Consider the following 19931-nt stretch of genomic DNA (forward strand, 5'->3'; position numbering starts at 1 on the left):
GAAAGAATCCTTACTTAACTTTGACTCAATAGTGATACCCATTACCTACCAATTAACAATAAGCCAGAAGTCCTTACCTAATATACCGTAAATACAGTGAGGATAAACAGCGTCACTGATCATAACTTCAGTATGTTACATCTGGAACTACAACCCCCCGACATTGTTACAAAAGGATCTAGGGATCTTTCTCCACTTCAACCATTCATTAACAGGAGCGACATCTTGTTTCTTACTGTTCCTTAATGTGCAGAAAAACTCAGTCACCATTTCATTAAATACAAAGAACCCAACAATTTATCCACCCTCCAAAATGTACAATGAATGCATATACCATATATTTTTAATATAATCTGACAGAACTCAGACACAGCAAAGTAAGGTAGTTTGTCAAAGGTAGGGATATGGAGTCAGTAATTTATTTATTTTTTAAACTTTTGTCTTTCATACATTGGATTTTATATAATTACAAAGGCCTAATAACATTTTTCAACCATACCTGCATCTTAATGTTTCATTTGTTTGGGAATAACATAATAAATTACTCACCACACCACTTGAAAGCCCTTTATCACTAAGAAGGCCTAATGAGAAACTGCTCTTGAAGCTCTTTACAAGTAAATTTAAGATCATAACGTGAAAATATTTAAACAGCTCTACAGTGTCAGCAACACAAATACAATAGCTATGTAGCTTTACAGTGAATTACTTTTGATTTCAGTTTCGCTAGCAGGTGCAGAGAATACTTCATTTGGGCTAGTGCATTCAAAGTTGAGAAACCAATTGGGAGCTGCAAAATAAGAAAGTGTGTTTTTTCCCTTCAGTCTATTAATAAAAGCCAGGAGGGAGAGGATGAGAGCTAATTCTAAAAACTTGAAGGACACGGGCCAGATTTTCAAAGGCATTTAGGCACCTAAAGATGCAGACAGGTGCTTTTGAAAATCCTACTAGATACTTATCTGCATCTTTTGGTGACGCAATACTTTTAAAAATCTGACCCATAGTGACCAGAAACAATCCCTTTATTCACTAACTACAGTTAATACTTCTTTTAATAAAACAGTTTTAAATGCAAGACATGCTTTAATAAACTTACTTTTTGCCTTATGTATCCAACACATTTAAGGTAGTTTTATTTAACTAATAAAAACAAATTTAAAACGCTGCTTTTGTGCACTTCTAATCAAATTCCTATTCCTATCCAATATAGCTTGACAAAACAAGCAAGTATTATCTAGTAAATAAGAAATGCATCAGACACCATTTTATAATAAAAATTGTAAAAAGCAAGAATCTGAATTTAAGCAGAATTTAAGTCTCTCCCTTGGCCCCACCTGCCGCTCCCCCCTCAGGGGCCCCGGCAGCGCAACTGAGCTGCGTTTGCCTGCTCGCTACAGTGGCTGCCGGCCCCTCCCGGCAGCCCAGGGCTGTGCCTCTGCCTCCATGCACTGCCCACACCCCGAGTGCCCCTTGAGCCAATGGGCCACTGCAGGGGCGGTGCCTGGGGGCAGAAGCATGTGGAAGCCCCCCGATCCGCCCCATCTTAAAGCCCCAGGTAAGTGTCGCAACCCCAACCCCCTTTTCCTTATCCTTCCAGGGAGCTCCAACATTCCCAGGAAATAAGAAAAAGGTTTTAAGCAACATCTTTAAAAAAATGTACACTTCAAGTTGGAATATTTATTCATGCATTTTAGATACCGCAGTTCTGGTTTCTTTTGATATATAGCTTTTCATTGATAAGAGCCAGAATGAGTATTTCTCACTAATGCACCTAGAATAACCAAATGTGACTTTAGAAAGAATGTCAGTAATTTTAAAAAAAACCTACTGAGATTACTACCCCTTGTGAGAGACAGAGAGAGCACGCCAGCGCACAGGCACGCACACCGGATTTGAAGCCTGAACCAGAGGCTGTGAACTAAAATCAGGCCATGTGTTAAAACAGCTGTTTACAAGTTCATTGTCCGGTACATGAACTTGGCAAAGTTGCTGCTAGTGTACTAGGCACTAGATAGTTACACAAATATATTTTAGCTAGTACAGACATGTTAATCTAGTTCAAGATAAAATGGTTTGAAAGAACAATAAATAAGGATATTTTGTTCAAGATATTAGGAAGAAGGGGGGTAATAAACAGAGGTCATGAAATACATAAGGTGGTGTGTAAGTTGTGTATTCCAGTTGTTTGTCTCAGCCAATAAATGTCAGGGTACTTCGCTTTAAGCCTTTGTCCAGTCTAGGGAGCAGTGGAAAATCCCACCACTGACTGAGCTGAGTCCATTGTAACGAGCATACATGTGTTAGCGTAACTATAGACATTGATCCGGGAAGCTAATACCATGCTTCGTTGACAATAAACCTGGCCCAGCACCTTTGCCACTGAATTGTGCCTGTGGTCTTCCTTTATGAGTAAGATCGAGGTCTGCTGAACTAACATGCTGCATTACTATTAACACTGAAGCACTGAGCAGCCTAAACAGCGCTACTGAGGCAATGACATTCAAGCCTCCAGTACTTAACTACAAAGGATAGTACTATCAAGATTTGCTGAACCAGCTATCTGAGCAGAGCTGGGAACAGTACATGGAAAGCGCACACACATACAAGCTCAATGACAACATCCCTGAGGTCCCTGGGCTAGCCAAAGCTGGTAGTGCAGTTATTTTGTCCCACTCACCTGAATGAGAAATCTACATTTGACAAGCCCAGAAACAAAATAGTCTCAGAACAGACTGTTTGTGTCACTACATCAAGACCCAATGCCTCAATGACCACAGGATGTCAGCTTGAAGTACATTTTCATTTGTAAGCAACTTCTTCTTCTGCATTACAGTAGCTGTTCAGGGGCTAAACTTACAAAACTGCTAATGCAAACATTTATTTAGTATCTTGCTGTGGTAGATTCCTTCAGATAAATAAAGAACCAAGATTCTTTATCCAGTAGATCAAATAGAAATAAAGAAACTATTACAACGTGGTGGAAAGGAAGATGATCAAATTCTAGGTATGAAATACCAACTTTTGGGGAAAGTGTAATTTGTTTTTGGAGAAGAGATCACATCATTCTGAATTAGGAAACACACTTCAATCATTATTACACATTACATTAATCAGAAGCACATGCAATCCATAAAGGGACATACAGTTTCTGCAAAAACACTCCACTAGATTATCAATGCTTAAAAAGGAAACCAGTGATGGCATTTTCTACATACAGTACTGGAGAAAAAAGTGGCAAACACAAATAAAAGAAGGCAGCAGACTAACAGTGGCACCATCCCTTATATTCACAGAATCATGACAACAACATATAAGAGACTCTTTAGATTGGAAAAAAGTCTGACCAGATTTTAAATCCCCCTCACAAAGCACAATATTATGCAGGTGCAAATGATTAAAGGGACATTGTCACCCAAGCATTGTAAAATAGAACCCCAAAGCAAGACTCAACCTAAACAAGTGACACTGATTGTATTGATTTCCTTTATACAAACAAACAAATACAAGAAATAAAGTGAGCATTAACAGCACCAGGCAAACAGGATTTTTAAAGCTTTTTACTATTAGTGATAGATGTTTTTAGTATAATAAGGAAATACATGCATTTTTGATGCATGAGGCTGGTGGATGAGGACAGGTAGACAGTAGCTGCTTGAAGAGGAAAGGGTGGGAAACCAGAACCAGACCTCAGTTCTGCCAAGGGATGCTAAATGGGAGACGAGCCAAGGCAGGGGCAACCCTGGTGTCTGTGGAGAAGGTGTTTCACTCACATAAGAAGGTAATAGGTGTGTAAGCCGTGCCTGATGGATGTAGGAGGAACCCAGGCTAGACTCTGGTGCCATGAGTGTTCCTGGAGACAGACTCACTAATGAAAAAGGTGATACAGGAGACCAGACCAGGCTGTGGGAGAGGGGGGAGAGAAGGAGACAGAATGCGGGGGGGGGGGGGGGGGGAAGACAGGCTGACCAAACAGCAAGTGTGAAAAATCAGGACCGGAGGTGGGGGTGGCGGGGGGAGAATAGGTACCTATATAAGACCAAGCCCCAAATATCGGGACTGTCCCTATAAAATCGGGACATCTGGTCACCCAGGGGCGGGGGAGGAAAGAGGAACCAGGCCTGGGTCCCAAAGGTCACTCACACAGGGATGTTAGGAGGGGGCAGGGCATCTGGGTCCCCTAAATCACACATAGCGAGGGGTTGCCGGTGGTGGGAAGGCTGCCGGGAAGCCCGGCCAGGAGGGGGGTAAGGGTCGCTGCCACGGGGGGGCGGGGTTGCCAGGGAGGCCGATGTAGTGACTTAAATGGCGGTAACTGCTACGGGTAGGAAAACTGGACGGCTGCCGTTGTTGCCGTTACGCCGGGCCCCCGGGGGGGCGGGGGCGGTGCCAGAGAGGCCGGCCCTGAGGAGGAAGAGGTCGCGGAGCCAGGCCCGGAGGGGGAGGGTCACTCACGCATGAGGGTGCTGAAGGCCACGACGCCCAGGAGCCCCTGCAGGAAGATGCCGAATCTGTCCATGAGGGCCCCGTTCTCGCAGCCCCGGTAGCCGTCCCCGGGCCCGGCCCCCGAGGAGGACACGGCGGGGCGGCCGGTCCGGTCCGTCAGGCTCAGGCTACCGTTGGCAGAGCCCAAAGCGGGCGGTCCCCCCATGGCGAGGCACCCCGGCGCGCGACGGCCTCAGGGACTCATGACACCGGCCGAGCACCCCGCGGGCGCCTCGCGCTTCCGGTGCGGGGCACCCACCAACCCCCAGCTTCGCGCGCTACGTCACCCCCGGCGTGTGACATAACAACGCGCCCCGGATTGGTGGAGGCCGCACCTGAGGGGAGGAGCCAACCGGAGAACCAGTCGGGGGCGGGGCTTAGAAGCCCTTTAACAGGGGAAAGCAGAAGGGTTCGAGCGCAGGAGGGGGGAGCCTGTCAGGGGGTTCGAGCGCAGCAGCTGCTACTGCCGGGGGCCGGCTCCCCGCGGGTACAGGCGAGCAATACCCGGGGGCTCAGCGTCCATGGGGGCAGCCGCCACCGCCCCGCCCCTTCCCCGCCCCCATGTGCAGCGGGCGGGGAGTCTTCATGCTCCGCGCCCGCTACCGGCAGGGGAGGAAAGCGAGAGACGCCCCCCCCCGCCCTTACCAAGTGGGGGGATTTGCATGCTCTGTCCAGCGGGGGAAATTCTGCGAACACTGCAAAGCGAACTACCCCGTGGACATGGGTGGCATATTTGTAGAAATTTTGGTGGTGCCCAGAACCTGCCCCTGCCCAAACTCTGCCCTACCCCCAAACTCCACCCCCACCTGCCCAAGGCTCTGGGTGAGGGAGGAGGTCTGGGGTGCAGACCCTAGGCTGGGGCCGGGGATTGGGATGCAGGCTCTAAGAGGGAGTTTGGGGATGGGAGGGGTACAGAGGGATGGGGTGCAGGAGTGAAGGCTGTGGGGTGTGGCTGCAGATGAGGGGTTTGGAGTGTGGGAGGGGTTCAGGGCAAGAGTAGAGGTGTAGGGGATGAGGGCTCTGGGGCTGGCAATGAGGGGTTTGGGGTGTGGGAGGGGCTCAGGGCAAGAGTAGGAGTGTGGGGGATGAGGGCTCTGGCTGGGACTGAGGATAAGGTGTTTGGGGGGCTGGAGGGGCTCAGGACTAGGGTAGAGGGTGTGGTGGGGGGGCCTGGGGTGGGGCAGGGCTGGGGATGAGTTTGGGGTGCAAGCCAGCTGCTCTGGGAGAGGGGCCTGAGAGGAGGACTCCCCCCAGCCCTTTCTCTGCAGGCAGCAGCAAGCTCTGGGGGAGGAGCCCCCTTTCCTGCCCCCCAGCAGCAGCACACTGTCACTGTAGCCTCACTGGGGGTGAGGGATGGGGCTGCCTCCTTGCATGGGGCAGGAGTGGTGACTGTGGGCAGAGGGCCCCCCCGTGCTGCTTGAGGGTCCTGCCGGAAAAGGGAAGGGTTTGAGGGGGGCAGGGCAGGCTGTCAGTCAGTCTGTCCTGGGCGTGGAGCTGGGGGGCACTAGGACCCCGCAGCAGCAGTTGCTGGGAGGCAACATGGAGCTGCTCAGGGAAGAGACAGTCTGTGATTCTCTGCTCCCGGGAAAGACGAAAGACGGGCAGGGCCCGGGGGCAGCAAGTCGGGGCCGCGGAACACTCAGGGGAGGCGGGGTGGGGGGCACCCGGCTCCACCTATTGCTGGAGCTGGGCCCCTGGTTCTGAATATTGCTGGTGCCCGAGCACCACATGGGTATGGAACTCGCCGCATGCCCGCAGAAGGGAATCCCTGCGCCTCGCCACGAGTCCGCCCAGCCCTGGGAAACCCAGCTCACGGTCCCAGCTTAAACGGATAGGCGCTGCACCATTGAACACATGAAGAAAAGAAACCGCCTCCGTCATTTAGTTATGAAGGGTTCATTGTCAAACCAGGAGGGTGTATTCCGAGGGGTTCAATATTTTCATTAACAAAGTACACAAGAACATATGCTTCTAAAATTTGCAGATGACACCAAGCCGTGAGAGGATTGCTAGCACCTTGCAGGACAGGATTAAACTTCAGAATGATGAGGACAACTTAGAGAATTGGTATGAAGCCAACAAAATGAAATTAAATAAAGAGCAGGGCACAGTACTGCACTTAAGATGAAAAAAATCAAATGCCCAACTACACACTGGGGAAGAACTGGCTAAGTGGGGGTACTGCTGAAATGGAATTTGAGGTGATAGATCACAAACTGAATATGAACTAATGTGTGATATAGCTGCAAAGCAAACAAAACCAAAACTAATATTCTGGGGCATATCTGAGCCAGAAGAGCTAATTGTCCTGCTTAGGGTGACCAGACAGCACATGTGAAAAATCAGGATGGGGTGGGGGGGGGGTAATAGGAGCCTATATAAGAAAAAGAACCCCAAATCAGGCCTCTCCCTATAAAATCAGGACATCTGGTCACCCTAGTGCAGCTCCACTTGGTATAGGTGAGGGTGCAGCTGGAGTACTGTGTCCAGTTTTGGGCACCTCCCCCTCTAGGAAACTTGTGGACAAATTGGAGAGAGTTTAGCAACACACAACTCCCCTGAAAAAAAGGATTAGAAGGAAAGGTTAAAAAAAGAGTTTGTTTAGTCTTGAGATGTAATAACTAAGGAGGATCTAATAATAGTCTTCAGATACGTAAAGGAGTTATAAAGAGAAGGGTGATAATTTTTCCTCCATATCAACTGAAGGTAGGAAAACACAAAACTGGTTTAAGCTACAGCAAAGGGGATAGGGACTAGATATTAAGAAAAACTTTCTACCAATACTGGTACAGAAGGGAGGCTGTGGAGGACTCATCCATGGAAGTTTTAAAAAATAGATTAGAAAACACAGTTGTCACAGAGGGTCTAGATTTAGTTGCAGGGCCACCCAGAGGATTCAGGGGGCCTGGGGCAAAGCAATTTCAGGGGCCCCTTCCATAAAAAAAAAAAAAAAAAAGTGCAATACTATAGAAAACTATATTCTCGTGGGGGCCCCTGCAGGGCCCAGGGCAAATTGCCCCATGTTCTCCTCCCCCCCGCCCCCACAGGCAGCCCTGTTTAGTTGGTCCTGCATCAGCACACAGCAATAGACTTAATGACTTCCCGAGGGCCCTTCCAGCCCTACCTTCCCAGGATTTTCTTTCAGAGGGGAAATTGTACCAACTTTAAGAATAAAACCCAGACTCAGCATGTATTAAGGAGAGTAGAAGCTGCACAAAAGCCATGTACTTAAGCCAACCAATGCAGTCATTATTAAAAGGTGGTAGAAGTGCTATTTCTTCCTGAACCAGTTGGTCTGACATTCATCCTATTTTCATCCTGTTCACAGTTGCTTTATATGTGCATTCATACAATCTGATTTTGCTAGGGTCAATGGTCTTGGAAAGTAAACTTCATCCTGCCTATTCCAAAATATTGCAGAAAAAAAAATACCACTTTCTGTGATATGTCACATTGGAAGCCTAGAGTTACTCATCCAATCAAGGCACTTTCATGACCAAGCACATCAAAGCAACAGCTCATATTCCAAATGGAAAGCCAGGGTTACAATTGTATAGGAATCACAACTTTTGAATTTCTTGACTTGTTTGACAGCTCAACCTATACCATTTTAATGAGCAAGGAACAGAGAAGGGTAGATGGAGGTACTATTGAGGTCTAACCTTAGGAATTAAATATAAACACAACCTTTAGTTGATGAATTTTATATAGAGAATATGATATCTTATGATTAAGGCTACATTTTAGTCACAGGTATTTTTAGCAAAAGTCACAGACAGGCCACGGGCAGTAAACAAAAATTCATGGCCTATGACCTGTCCATGACTTTTACTAAAAATACCCATGAATAAAACTTGGGTTGGGGGCTGCCTGGGGGCTCAGGGAGGGTGGCCCAGATGCTAGGGGGGGTAGCAGTGTGCAGCCTGGGACCCCTGCTGGTGCTGGAAGGGGGTGGGTGAGATGGCAGGCTCTCTACCTGGCTCCATGCCTCCCCCCCAGCAGTAGAATTTGGGTGTGGGAGGGGGCAGGGGCATGGGATAGGGTGAAATGGGCTCTGAGCAGTGCTTACCCGGGGGGCTCCCCAGAAGCAGCACGGTAACATCCTCCTCGTTCAGCTGCTAGGTGGAGGCATAGCCAGGCAGCATTGTGTGCTGCCTCTGCCTGCAGGCACTGCCCCCACAACTCCCACTGGCCACTGTTCTCATATAGTTTTCCATGCTTTCTACACATGATGGGACCAGCTAGAGAAAGCCACAGCGTGAGGCGGGATTACCATCAGACACTATACTTGCAAATCTATTAATATTATGGAGGACCTATAAGCCTTATTCAGGATTGGTATTTCATTGTGCTTGGACCTGTACACCCTGTAAGATACTGTCCTTGATATGAACTGGCATAGCTCCATTGGCTCCAATGGAGCCATGGCAGCTAAAGGTCTGGCTCATTCTATTTTGCTCAAAACTAAGGTTGGAAAATGTATCATGTGATAGTGGGTTATCACTTAACTTCAATCAGCCAAAACCTCCTATTGAATTCAATGGAAATTGGGCCACTCTAAAGGACAAAGAAAAACAGGATGAGGACTTGAGAATATGAGTAAGGGTTTTGGAGCATTTTTTGCAGCCACTTACTGCACTGTACTTACCAATCTCCTAGAACTGGAAGGGAGCTTGAAAGGTCATTGAGTTCAGCCCCCTGCCTTCACTAACAGGACCAATTTTTGCCCCAGAACCCTAAGTGACACCCCTCAAGGATTGAGCTCATAACCCTGGGTTTAGCAGGCCAATGCTCAAACCACTGAGCTATCCCTCCCCCCAATACCCAAGCTATTTCCATAACAATAAATCATTTGAATGAGTATATTGAAAAAAAAGACAAGTTTGCAGATGAAAAACTGGATTCTTAGCAAATGAAGTAAAGTCAAGCCAGTTCAAAAGATTATTGATTAGACCAGCAGGTGGCAAAAGTAGATCAGTAGATGGGTTAGTCTGTAAGTACTCTGAACAGGAAGCTATCCAAGTGAATATGATCAGTGTTGGCCCTAATCCAGAGGCATATTTAAGCACATGCCTAACTAAATAGGCAAGTAGTCCCCTAAAGTACACTGCCTTATTTAGGCTTTGATGCAGCAATTGCCCAGTATGTTGATTTGGGGATTATTGGGAAAAAAAGTTATTAAAAATACTGAGTGCAAGGCACAAACATCTGCAGTAAGAAGGCAGTCAACAAATTAGACTGTAGATGATACCATCACCTTATAGCTTACTGTGCCGCTTTTAAAAATTCAGATGTGTGTGTGGAACCTAATCTTCATATTCAAATAGTCTTTTTTAACACTATGGCTGAATTTGTACAGACAATGTTTAACTGAGTTTTGAGGACATTGCCAGAAGCAGGAGAAATAAAAAATTCTTAATCCACTTGTTTAAGGCTTCTCTGAAACAAAACAAAAACACCAAACAAAAAATAAATACAACTGTAGAGTAAAATTGTGCACATTTGGGCTGTTTTTACCAATTCGTCTTCTAATAAACTTTTGAAAATTTAGGATGACTGATGTTATCTGATTAAAATACAGCCATGAAAATAATTATTGCTACCACTGTTATATAATTGTGACAAATCTTACACAAAATATAACTCATGGCCAGAAAGGATTAAACAGCTTGCAGGCTAACTAACCCAAAGCAGACAATTAAAGACATGTTAGAAATGTTAATTAGGGCCATTGCATGCTAAATAGGTTTGCATTTCAAAGTTCTAGCCTATGTTGTTAGAAATTAGAGGTAATATTGTGTGCATCTTAGATGTTACCTGTGTAAACGGACAGTCCCTGTCTGTCATTATAGCTACTAAATCAGCGATCAAAAGGGAATATTAACATTTAGATGAATCTTGGGTGAAATAATGTCATTGTCTATATGTCTCTGAAGTTTGTGATAGACTGCCTAATGGATAAATTGCCCTATGTTAATTTGTGTAACTAATTACTGGTGGTCTTTAGGAAGCAGAAGGTTACATCAAAAGCTTATTGTTTACCCAGGACTGTGTGGTCAAGTTGATGCTAGAACACTGTATAAAAGATGGTTGGGTCCGGATTCTGTTATCTCAGATCTGCTTAAACTTCATCAGGGGAAGCTTAAGTTGCAAGATTGAGGTCCCAGTTATGCTAGTACTCCCTGAAGGTGATATTGGACATTAGACTATAACCTGTGAACTAAATTCTAAAAGAACTCTTTGCAACTACAAAGCTAACCATCTCTGCTATGTATCTGAACCTCAAGAATTAAACTCATGTCTGTATGCATATTGATTTTTTAACCATACTCTTTTCTTTTTTTAATAAATTTTAGTTTAATTAATAAGTGGCTGTAGCGTGTATTTGGGTAAGACCTGGAATATAATGTGTCCAATTCTTTGGGATTGGTAGAATCTTTTTCTTTTATATGATGAAATAAGATTTTCAGAAATCTTCATCATATTTGACTTGGATACCTGGATGGAGGCTTGAGGCTGGGTACTTTAAGGGAACTGTGTTAACAACTTCTGAATAACTAGTGAGGTAATAAAGAAGCTGTTTTATGCTGGCTTGGTAAATTTAAGCATTGAATTATCCACCAGTTTTGGGGTTTGGCTGCCCAATCTTTGCAGTTCATCCTACTTGAGTGACCTCAGCTGGCCCAGTGACCCACTGGGACTGGTCACAGTGACAATTATGGACACATTTCCAACATTGCATTACTTAAGTATAGAGGGTGAGTCTTTTTATCAGCAATATTTAGTAGCATATGAACTGAGCACTTAAAGTTCCTTCCCAGCTTCACTACACAAGGTCAGCACTAAGATACTGAAGCAGGGCTGACGACAGAATCCTTATTGCTGCTCAAGTATCTGGATAGCAGTCCTGTTCTGACTGACAATTGAGTCCATTACACCGGGCCGGTGCAAGGATGTTTCGCGCCCTAGGCGAAACTTTCACCTTGCGCCCTCTGCCCCCGCCCTGAGGTACCCCCCCCCCGTGGCAGCTCCCCACCCTCCGCCCTGAGGCGCCCCCCCTCGCGGCAGCTCCCCACCCTCCACTCTGAGGCACCCCCCCGCCCCAACTCACCCCTGCTCCACACACGAGCACAAGGACCCCGAGCATGCTGTCGCTGCTTCACTTCTCCCGCCTCCCAGGCTTGCGGTGCCTAAGCTGATTGGCGCCGCAAGCCTGGGAGGCGGGAGAAGTGAAGCAGTTCCCCTGCATGCTGCCTCCCCCTTACTTGCTGCAGGCGGCCCTCCCCATGCTCCCCTGCCCCAGCTCCCTCTGCCTAAATGCCAGCAGCAACTGGGGCGGCCAAAGATCCGGCTGCCACGGTCGCTGCCAAAGAAAATGGCGCCCCCCAAATGCTAGTGCCCTAGGCGACCACCTAGGTCGCCTAAGTGGTTGCACCGGCCCTGATTACACAGCAGTAAATGAAACTGTTTCATCCATACCCTACATCAACATGACAACCATTTCAGCCTAGTTGACAAAAGTCACTGAAAAACCTCAAGCATTCACATTTTGTTCTCCATTAGTTTGAAATAATGTATACAACCATTAAATAGGAAATTAGAAGAATTTTTGTTGAAATAGGAATTATTACAACATGGATATAATTCTATACGTTGCCTGAGAGGCAAAGTAAGAGGTGATCCCTGTCCCAATCTATGAAAGACAGGATACCACATAGCATAACAGTGCAAGAGGGAGGATGTGAGGATTACTGGGGAGCTGAGCAAACTGGAGAGGATTCCTGGAAATAGTCAGTTTTATGGATAAATTTAAAGGAGGTGAGAGAGCTTGGGAGGTAAGTGGGGAGATTTCCTTGGGGGCAGCCATGAAGCTGAGCCTGGGAGAAAACCAGTAGGTAGGTATGTAATTATGATCTTGTTTTCACTGTAGTGCACTTTTAAATTCCTAAGGAGTCTGCTGTTGCATTGTTAGCATTAATGCTATATGTTCTCCAGGAGATGTTCTTGCTTGGTGTTTCTTTTAATCAGAAAGAAAGAAAATAACGTGATCATATAATTAAAGACTATATCCTAAAATAGCTGGCATGTCATGACTTTCCAGTGCTTGACTTTCAGCCTTAATAATGTCCTTTTAACATAGTTTGTGTGTAAAATATATAAATGCATAATAGGAAATATGGCAGCAACAAGGAGAAAAATGGAAGAGACTAGAGGGTGCAAGGAGAGCAGAAGCACGCATAATTTAACAAAACAAATGCTGAGTCTTAAAGGAAATTTGTCCTACTTTCTCCTCTCCATTTCCTATTTGCCTCTGGTATTGCTTGCGCACAGTGTCTATGCCTTTAGTGGAAACTCTTTAGGGCAGGGATTTTTTAAAAAACGTACATAGTGTACCATGCAGATTTGTGGCACTGAATAAATAATTGTACAATGTGTTTTCTTTTGTCCCAAGGTTTAACATAGGAATTTTCTATTTATCACATTTTAGAACCAAATAACTCGAGTATTTGATGTTTTGTGTGCAGCCAAGATTTTAGCATGCCATTTGCTGGATGATTTTTTGGGTTTGTCCTTGCACCAGTTTTTGATGTTTGGACAGAGTGATTTATTTTGTTCAGCAGATTTTGTGCAGTGCTTTTCCACCTTACAGTAGGCACCATATAAATTGATTAAATTGTAAATGCCTCTTCTTCCCTCGTGTTTTAATTTCTTTTGATTTTTCTTAATGCTATTGATTGTGTGTTAAAGTAATAGGTGTGCTTAGGTTTTTATTTTGTTTTAAATTTTAATACAGGAGTAAAAACAGTTAGCTTAAAAATACCAGAAACTGAGGTAGTAAATTGATCTTGATACTGTTTTGGTTTGTTTTCAGAGTGTCTGTCTAATTCAACATTATTTTCTTTCTTGTTGATGAAGTTTAAGCACTATACTCTGCTGTCTGCTGCCCAGGCCAGGCTCTCATTGATGGTGGAAAGAGCTGTTCACACACATCCGAGATAGAATGTGGTCAAAGTGGTTGCTACATTTCTTTCTCTGAGCTCCTGACCCCTATCATTTCTGATAAATGCCCTTCTCCATCCCATTGTCACAGGAAAAATTCGTCATTGAAACGGGACTAGGAATCAGCATGCCTGAGTTTTATGTCTTGCTGTGACCCTTGCCCTCCAGGAGCCGTAGTTCTCTATAAAAGTAGCAATAGCACCCCTCTCCGAAAAGGGCATGACTCTTTTGGTGCTCATGATTATTTAGTGGTATGTAGCCTGTATTTCTAAATTTATCTACAGCAGAGATACAGTATGATCAGTGCAGTCTGCCTACACTACTGCAGGGACATAGCACACAGTAAGTGAAAGTTGAGTTCAGTGACCATGCCTATTCACTTCTTGACCTCTTGGGTAAGAGTTCCAGCAAGCAAGAGAACTAGCATTATGTGTGGTGGCTGCTTTTGTGAGGTGGATAAACTCCCATTCAGAACTGAACCAAGATCACAAACAGAGGGAGAAGCAGTCACCAACATTAGTGAACCAAGAACTAACATTAGTATCCCATTACAAATTCCAGACCCTTGTCTACACTTAGCTTTACTTAAAGATATGACAGACCTCTTCATTCTTCAACAGTTTAGTAAAGCATTATTTGGCTTGAGTGGATTATAAATTAAATAAATACTTATTTAGATAGTTGCATATTTACAGATATTGAATGTTAATGGACCCCTTTGAAATGTTCTAGGATCGTACTATGAGAATGATTTACATGTTTTTCTAAAGGAGAGTCTGACTGTAGCGCGTATACCTTTGTAGGTAGAAAGGGGGAATTATATTTTTTACAAACTACTTGATTAAAACACTAAAAAATGTTCATCCTTCAGCCACATTAATGTTCCATAAGTATTTTTCCATTGTCTATTAGATAGACACAAAACTAGAGATATAATTTAGCAGCCAGCTAGCTAGCTTTCAGATTGTAATATTCCTAGAGATTAACCTGAATTTAATCTCAGATAATCCAAACACCCTCTAACTGCACTTAAGTATCCAAACCTGTATCTGAATTTCACAGTGGGTGTTCTATGATGGACCAAACCCTGGATCAGAACTGCACCAGGCTGTTTTTTTGTGAAGCCAAACATTGTAGCTCAGATCCCTAAACTAAGCAAGCTAGAGATCATTAGAACTAGGGACTTAGTTCTATAGGTCTGGTCTACACGGGGGTGGGGGGGAAGGGAGAGGGGAGCGAGCTAAGTCAGTCTAAGTTACACAACTTCAGCTATGAAAATAGCATAGCTGAAGTTGACGTACTTAGATCTACTTACTTCAGTGTCTTCACTGCGGTAGGTCGACTGCTGACACTCCCCCATCAACTCTGCCTACGCTTCTTGCTTCAGTGGAGTACCGGAGTCAACAGGAGAGCGCTCAGCAGTCGATTTATCGCATCTTCACTAGACACAATAAATCAACCCCCGCTGGATTGATTGCTCCGAAAGTGTAGACATGCCCTTAGTAAGCAATTCTCTTCTAAAGTAAGATTCTCTTCTAAAGAGAATCTAATTGCACAGTAACTGAAGAAGCAATGAGTAACAGTACTGATCACCATTTTCAAGAGGAATATTTAGGTCAAAGGCCAATCTGTTTAATTCCATCAAACTATGCATCTTAACCACATTGCAAAATTATGGCAAAAATCAGCTTAATGTTTAGATCCTCATTTTCAATAGGTATTGGCTTATAAGGGACAATCTTACATTATAAGATATTTTTGTAACACTATGAGCTGCTATAACTGGAGAGAAAAAACATCTCACTTAGCAAAGTATTGATGTAGGAGTAACAGCAAGGTGTGCTGTAATTTACTTATGAGAGCTGGCATAAGACATTAGAAGAGTAATTTAGAGAGAATGACAGTTACCCACACTCTGCTGTGCCTTGCAAAGTGTCTGAGTTTGCAAGAAGAATAAGAAAGTTAAGATACAACAAAGTGGGGGTCTGAACCCTCCCCTATTATCTATGTCCATTGCTCAAGTCACCGCAACCAGAATAATGAACATTATTGTTGACAGTTGTGTCAAAGAGTTAACAGACTGAATGGCTATAAAGACTGAACACTTCTCACCCTTAGATGTAGTCTTTCCAAGTTGGAGGACTAGCACCTGTGCAAGGCTTTGGGTAGCTGACACTGTCACTAACCATGCTGCTGTTCTGTAGGGTAAAAGGACTTCCTTTTCCAGGATCATCCCACTCAACACCTTTCACTATCACTTAAATACATTTTGAAATTAAGTACCAAATTACAATGTGTTTTTTTATCCATCCCCTGCACCTGAAAATCTTATGTAAGTCTTCATGTGAATTGGCCTTATGGATGGTAATTCTTAGTGGGTTACAGAGAGTGTAGCAGCCTCACAACCAACAAGGGAAATGAGTTGGGCAGCTTCTGGCTTGGTTTTCTTTTCTTAGAGCCAGTAAGACGCTCTCATTCTGTTGACTTGAATTTGGAAGCTGACAGCTCTTTGCATTTTATCAGAGGATTAAACATTCTGGGTCATTTAGCCAATTGATCATACACAGTAATTCAAGTAGCCATGAGCTGGCAGCAGCAATTTTACTGTCATGTTAAAATTGAATGGAAGAGCGTGTTTGGGCTAAATCATGGGACTAGTGACAAGAGATATGAATTCTCCTTGCAATACAGCCACAGACTAGCTCTACAACCATAGACTAATCACTTGATTGCCAGTTCTTCAGCTTCAGTTTCCCCATTTATCAAGGAGTGATAGGAGTACTTTTCATTGGAGTGTTGTGCAGCTTCATCCATTAATATTTAAGTGCTTTATGATCTTTAGATGCTAGGGAAGAGCAAAGAGATATAGGAGAACTGAAAAACCCTAGAACAGTAGAAAGCAATATTTAACATGAGCCATGAATTAAACACAGATAGAATGAAGGAAAATGTCTCCAGTTCCCTGTGACAAAAAAATCAAAGTTAAAATGCAGAGTATATAAAACAGTAATTCAATCCATTTTAATGTATGGAACAGATACTTGGTCAGCCACAAGAAAGGAAGTCAGTATGTACTACACCATGGAAATGAAGATACTGAGATGGTCAAATGGTTGGACACTCCATGATAGGAAATGAAATAAGGTTGTAAGTAGCCTAATGAAGTTGCTCCAACTGAAGACAAGTTTAGGGAGGCTAGGCTACATTGGTATGGGCATATGCAGCAGAGACCTGAAAGCTATACTGGTAGGATGGCTCTTGCAATGATTGTGGATGGAAGACGACCAAAGAAGAGGCAAGAGACTTGGTACATTGACTGGATATTGACTGGATATTGACACACACTAATCTACAAGACGGATCATGAGTTTTGGAAGAAGGCTATAAGTCACTGACCCCACATAGGAAAGGGGCAAGGAATAAGAAGAAGTTTGGAGGAGAGTGAGCTCCTCTTAAGGAACAAAATTCAAAAGGAATAAACTTGCATTAAGGGTCAGATTACGACACACTTAGTGTGGTCTGTCTCTCTCTGTTAAGAATAGTTCTTGATAGCAATGAATCATTGTGAAATGTGTGAAAAACTAATATCCCTTCTCCACCCATACTGAACCTCATACTTCACCTGACAATGATGTGAAATCTGCTTTGCTGAGGCTAGAAAGACACACACACACACAAACAAAAAGGAAATGCCCATTTTTTGCTAGCTGTCTGCTAGAGGGCAAATAAACTCTTTCTCACAAGCTATTTTTGCAGACAACTCGAAATGAAACTCAAATAATCATTGATTTTCTGAATATTAAGGATGTAAGTGACAAATGCTTTCTCTCCTCCCTTCTCCCCCAAGCTTATACCTAGAAAAGGAATCTCTTTTGAACTTTTGAAATTTCTAGGGTGCATGAGTATGGGCAAAACCATGTATGGCTGGCGTGTTGCCTCTCCGTTCCAACTATCATTGGGTCACTGCTATTGTGTTTTGAGTTGCACTGAAAGGATTTAACTGTGCGAACTTAAGCATGGCTAGTGGTTCAGTAAGCAAAGAGCCCAGGCAGTAACAATTACCTGTTTGTGACCGGAGCAAAGAGAAATGAAGTCTGAGTGGAAATGGGGTAGCAAAGGCTGAACAAGACAGCTTTTCCCCCCACCCACTTCTGAGAGCTTTGGAGCTCAAAGCACCTGAAGAAATAAAGAGGACTCCAATAATAAATATAATTTTTCAAAACCTAGAGTGAAAAGGATTCAAGCAGGGCACAGCTCAACAAACAGTAGCTCACCTGGTAGGGGTAACATTCACACACATCACTGCCACAAGGACTACGGTACTGTGTAGCACTGCACCCTCTTAACACCACCACTCTACATGAGTAAGTACACTCCTGTATTTCATCAGTGGTGCGCATGCAAGTTCCAAGCTCTGATGACTCGGATGGTTATAAACTCCATTAGGCCTTTGTACCTGTATTTTCCATGAAGAGGACTCTCAGGCTGGTTAAACTTACACAGCATCTGGCACGCACAGAACATTGGACACCTCATAGAAATAAGTTATAGCTTTGGGACCAAGTTTCTACTCACCAAGGAGCCCCACACTCCAGGCTTCCAATTGAGCACCTCCTGTAACACCTACTGTAGGGCTCACAGCAGTTGCAAGCTGACATGGCTCTCGTGGGACTCCCCTCTGACAAAGCTCAGACTTTAAAAGGGCAAAAGACCGTCTTCACTGAATACACAATTTGCAAAATATTAGGAATCTCTGTGACGCAAGGTGCTATATAAGCAAATATCGATTTAACTTAATATCTTTTAATATACAGGATTTCAGTTTGATTTAGGAGAAGCAATTCTATCCCACTCCCACTGGTACATCTCACTTGTTTTAAGTGTGTGGTGTAAAATTTGTACAGGGCAATTAAGCTGTACGCAGGGAAACAAACTGTAAAGCACTCATTTACTGAAAACCAGTATAAAAACCTCATGAAAGGAATGCTATTTTTAAAAATCAGAGTTGCCCTGTGAAACTCAGGATATTGAGATGGAGCTTAGCCAGATTTTTTTTTTTAAGTGTAGACGTAAATGAATAAAAATAAATTCTGTTCTGATGGAGTGCCAGCAGTAGCATAGTTAGGCTACCACATGGTTTGGTTTGGTTTTAATTGTACTTTAACAGCACTCTTGTATTCAGCTAAAGGAAAGTGATAACGAATATGGATCAGAGGACTCCTAAGGTTTTATTTTCATCTCCACCACTGACCTACTGTGTGATCTGGGGAAGCCACCATCCTAATCTGCCTCAATTTTTCCAACTTACAGAACACCAAAACTTTCCTCCCTAAGGAAGAAAGCATAGATAAAGAACAGGACTTGGCACTTGATGGGGCTGCACAACCTCAGGGTACGTCTACACTACGGGATTATTCCGAATTTGCATAAACCGGTTTTGTAAAACAGAATTTATAAAATCGGGTGGAGCGCGGCCATACTAAGCACATTAAATCGGTGGTGTGCGTCCATGGTCTGTGGCTAGCGTCGATTTCTGGAGCGTTGCACTGTGGGTAGCTATTCCCTAGCTATCCCATAGTTCCCGCAGCCTCCCCCGCCCCTTGGAACTTCCGGGTTGAGATCCCAGTGCCTGATGGGGCAAAAATCATTGTCGCGGGTGGTTCTGGGTAAATGTCGTCAGTCACTCCTTCGTCTGGGAAAGCAACGGCAGACAAGCATTTCGTGCCTTTTTTCCCTGGATTGCCCTGGCAGATGCCATAGCATGGCAATCATGGAGCTTGTTTTGCCGTTTGTGACTCTCACCGTATGTGTACTAGATGCCGCTCACAGAGGCGATTCAGCAGCGCTACACAGAAGCATGCTTTTGCTTTTGCATGACAGCAGAGATGGTTACTAGCCATATTGCACCATCCAAACCCTTCCATAAATTGGAACTGAGGATGATCATGGCTACCAGTCCTTTTGTACCATTTGCTGCTAGTGCCCCTGGCCGATCAGCCAGGGGCGCAAAAGCCAAGATTGGTTACTAGCCATATTGCACCTTCCATCGTTTTGTACCATTTGCTGCTCTCATAAGTGCCCCTGGCCGATCAGCAAGGGGCGCAAAAGCAAAGATTGGGAATGACTCCCTGAGTCAATCCCTCCTTTTTGGTATCTAAAAATAGAATCAGTGCTGCCTAATATAGGCAAGTGTACTAGAGAACCACCGTATCATAGAACCAGAGAGCACAGCTGCTCTGTGTCAGAGCCTGCAGAAATTATGATCTGTATGCTATTCACAGGGGGTGCTCCTGTAACAACCCCACCTGTTGATTCCGTTCTTCCCCCAGCCTTTCTTGGCTACCGTAGCATTGTCCCCCCACTTGTGTGATGAATTAATAAAGAATGCAGGAATAAGACACACTGACTTGTTAGTGAGAAGTGAGTGGAAGGCAGCCTCCAGCTGCTAT

At 44.3% G+C, this 19931-nt stretch overlaps 1 protein-coding gene across 1 annotated transcript in view; it reads right to left on the minus strand.

Moving 5' to 3' along the window:
* LOC120368814 (musculoskeletal embryonic nuclear protein 1-like) overlaps window positions 1–4707 on the minus strand; it is a 105051-nt gene extending 100344 nt beyond the window's left edge. The window contains exon 1 of the mRNA XM_039481401.1: window positions 4453–4707. Coding sequence (XP_039337335.1) covers window positions 4453–4648 — 196 coding nt within the window. The 5' untranslated portion in view covers window positions 4649–4707. The remainder of the gene's footprint in view (window positions 1–4452) is intronic.
* Between the last annotated feature and the right edge of the window lie 15224 nt (window positions 4708–19931).

Source organism: Mauremys reevesii, linkage group 7 (assembly GCF_016161935.1).
Source record: "Mauremys reevesii isolate NIE-2019 linkage group 7, ASM1616193v1, whole genome shotgun sequence".
Taxonomy (NCBI): domain Eukaryota; kingdom Metazoa; phylum Chordata; order Testudines; family Geoemydidae; genus Mauremys; species Mauremys reevesii.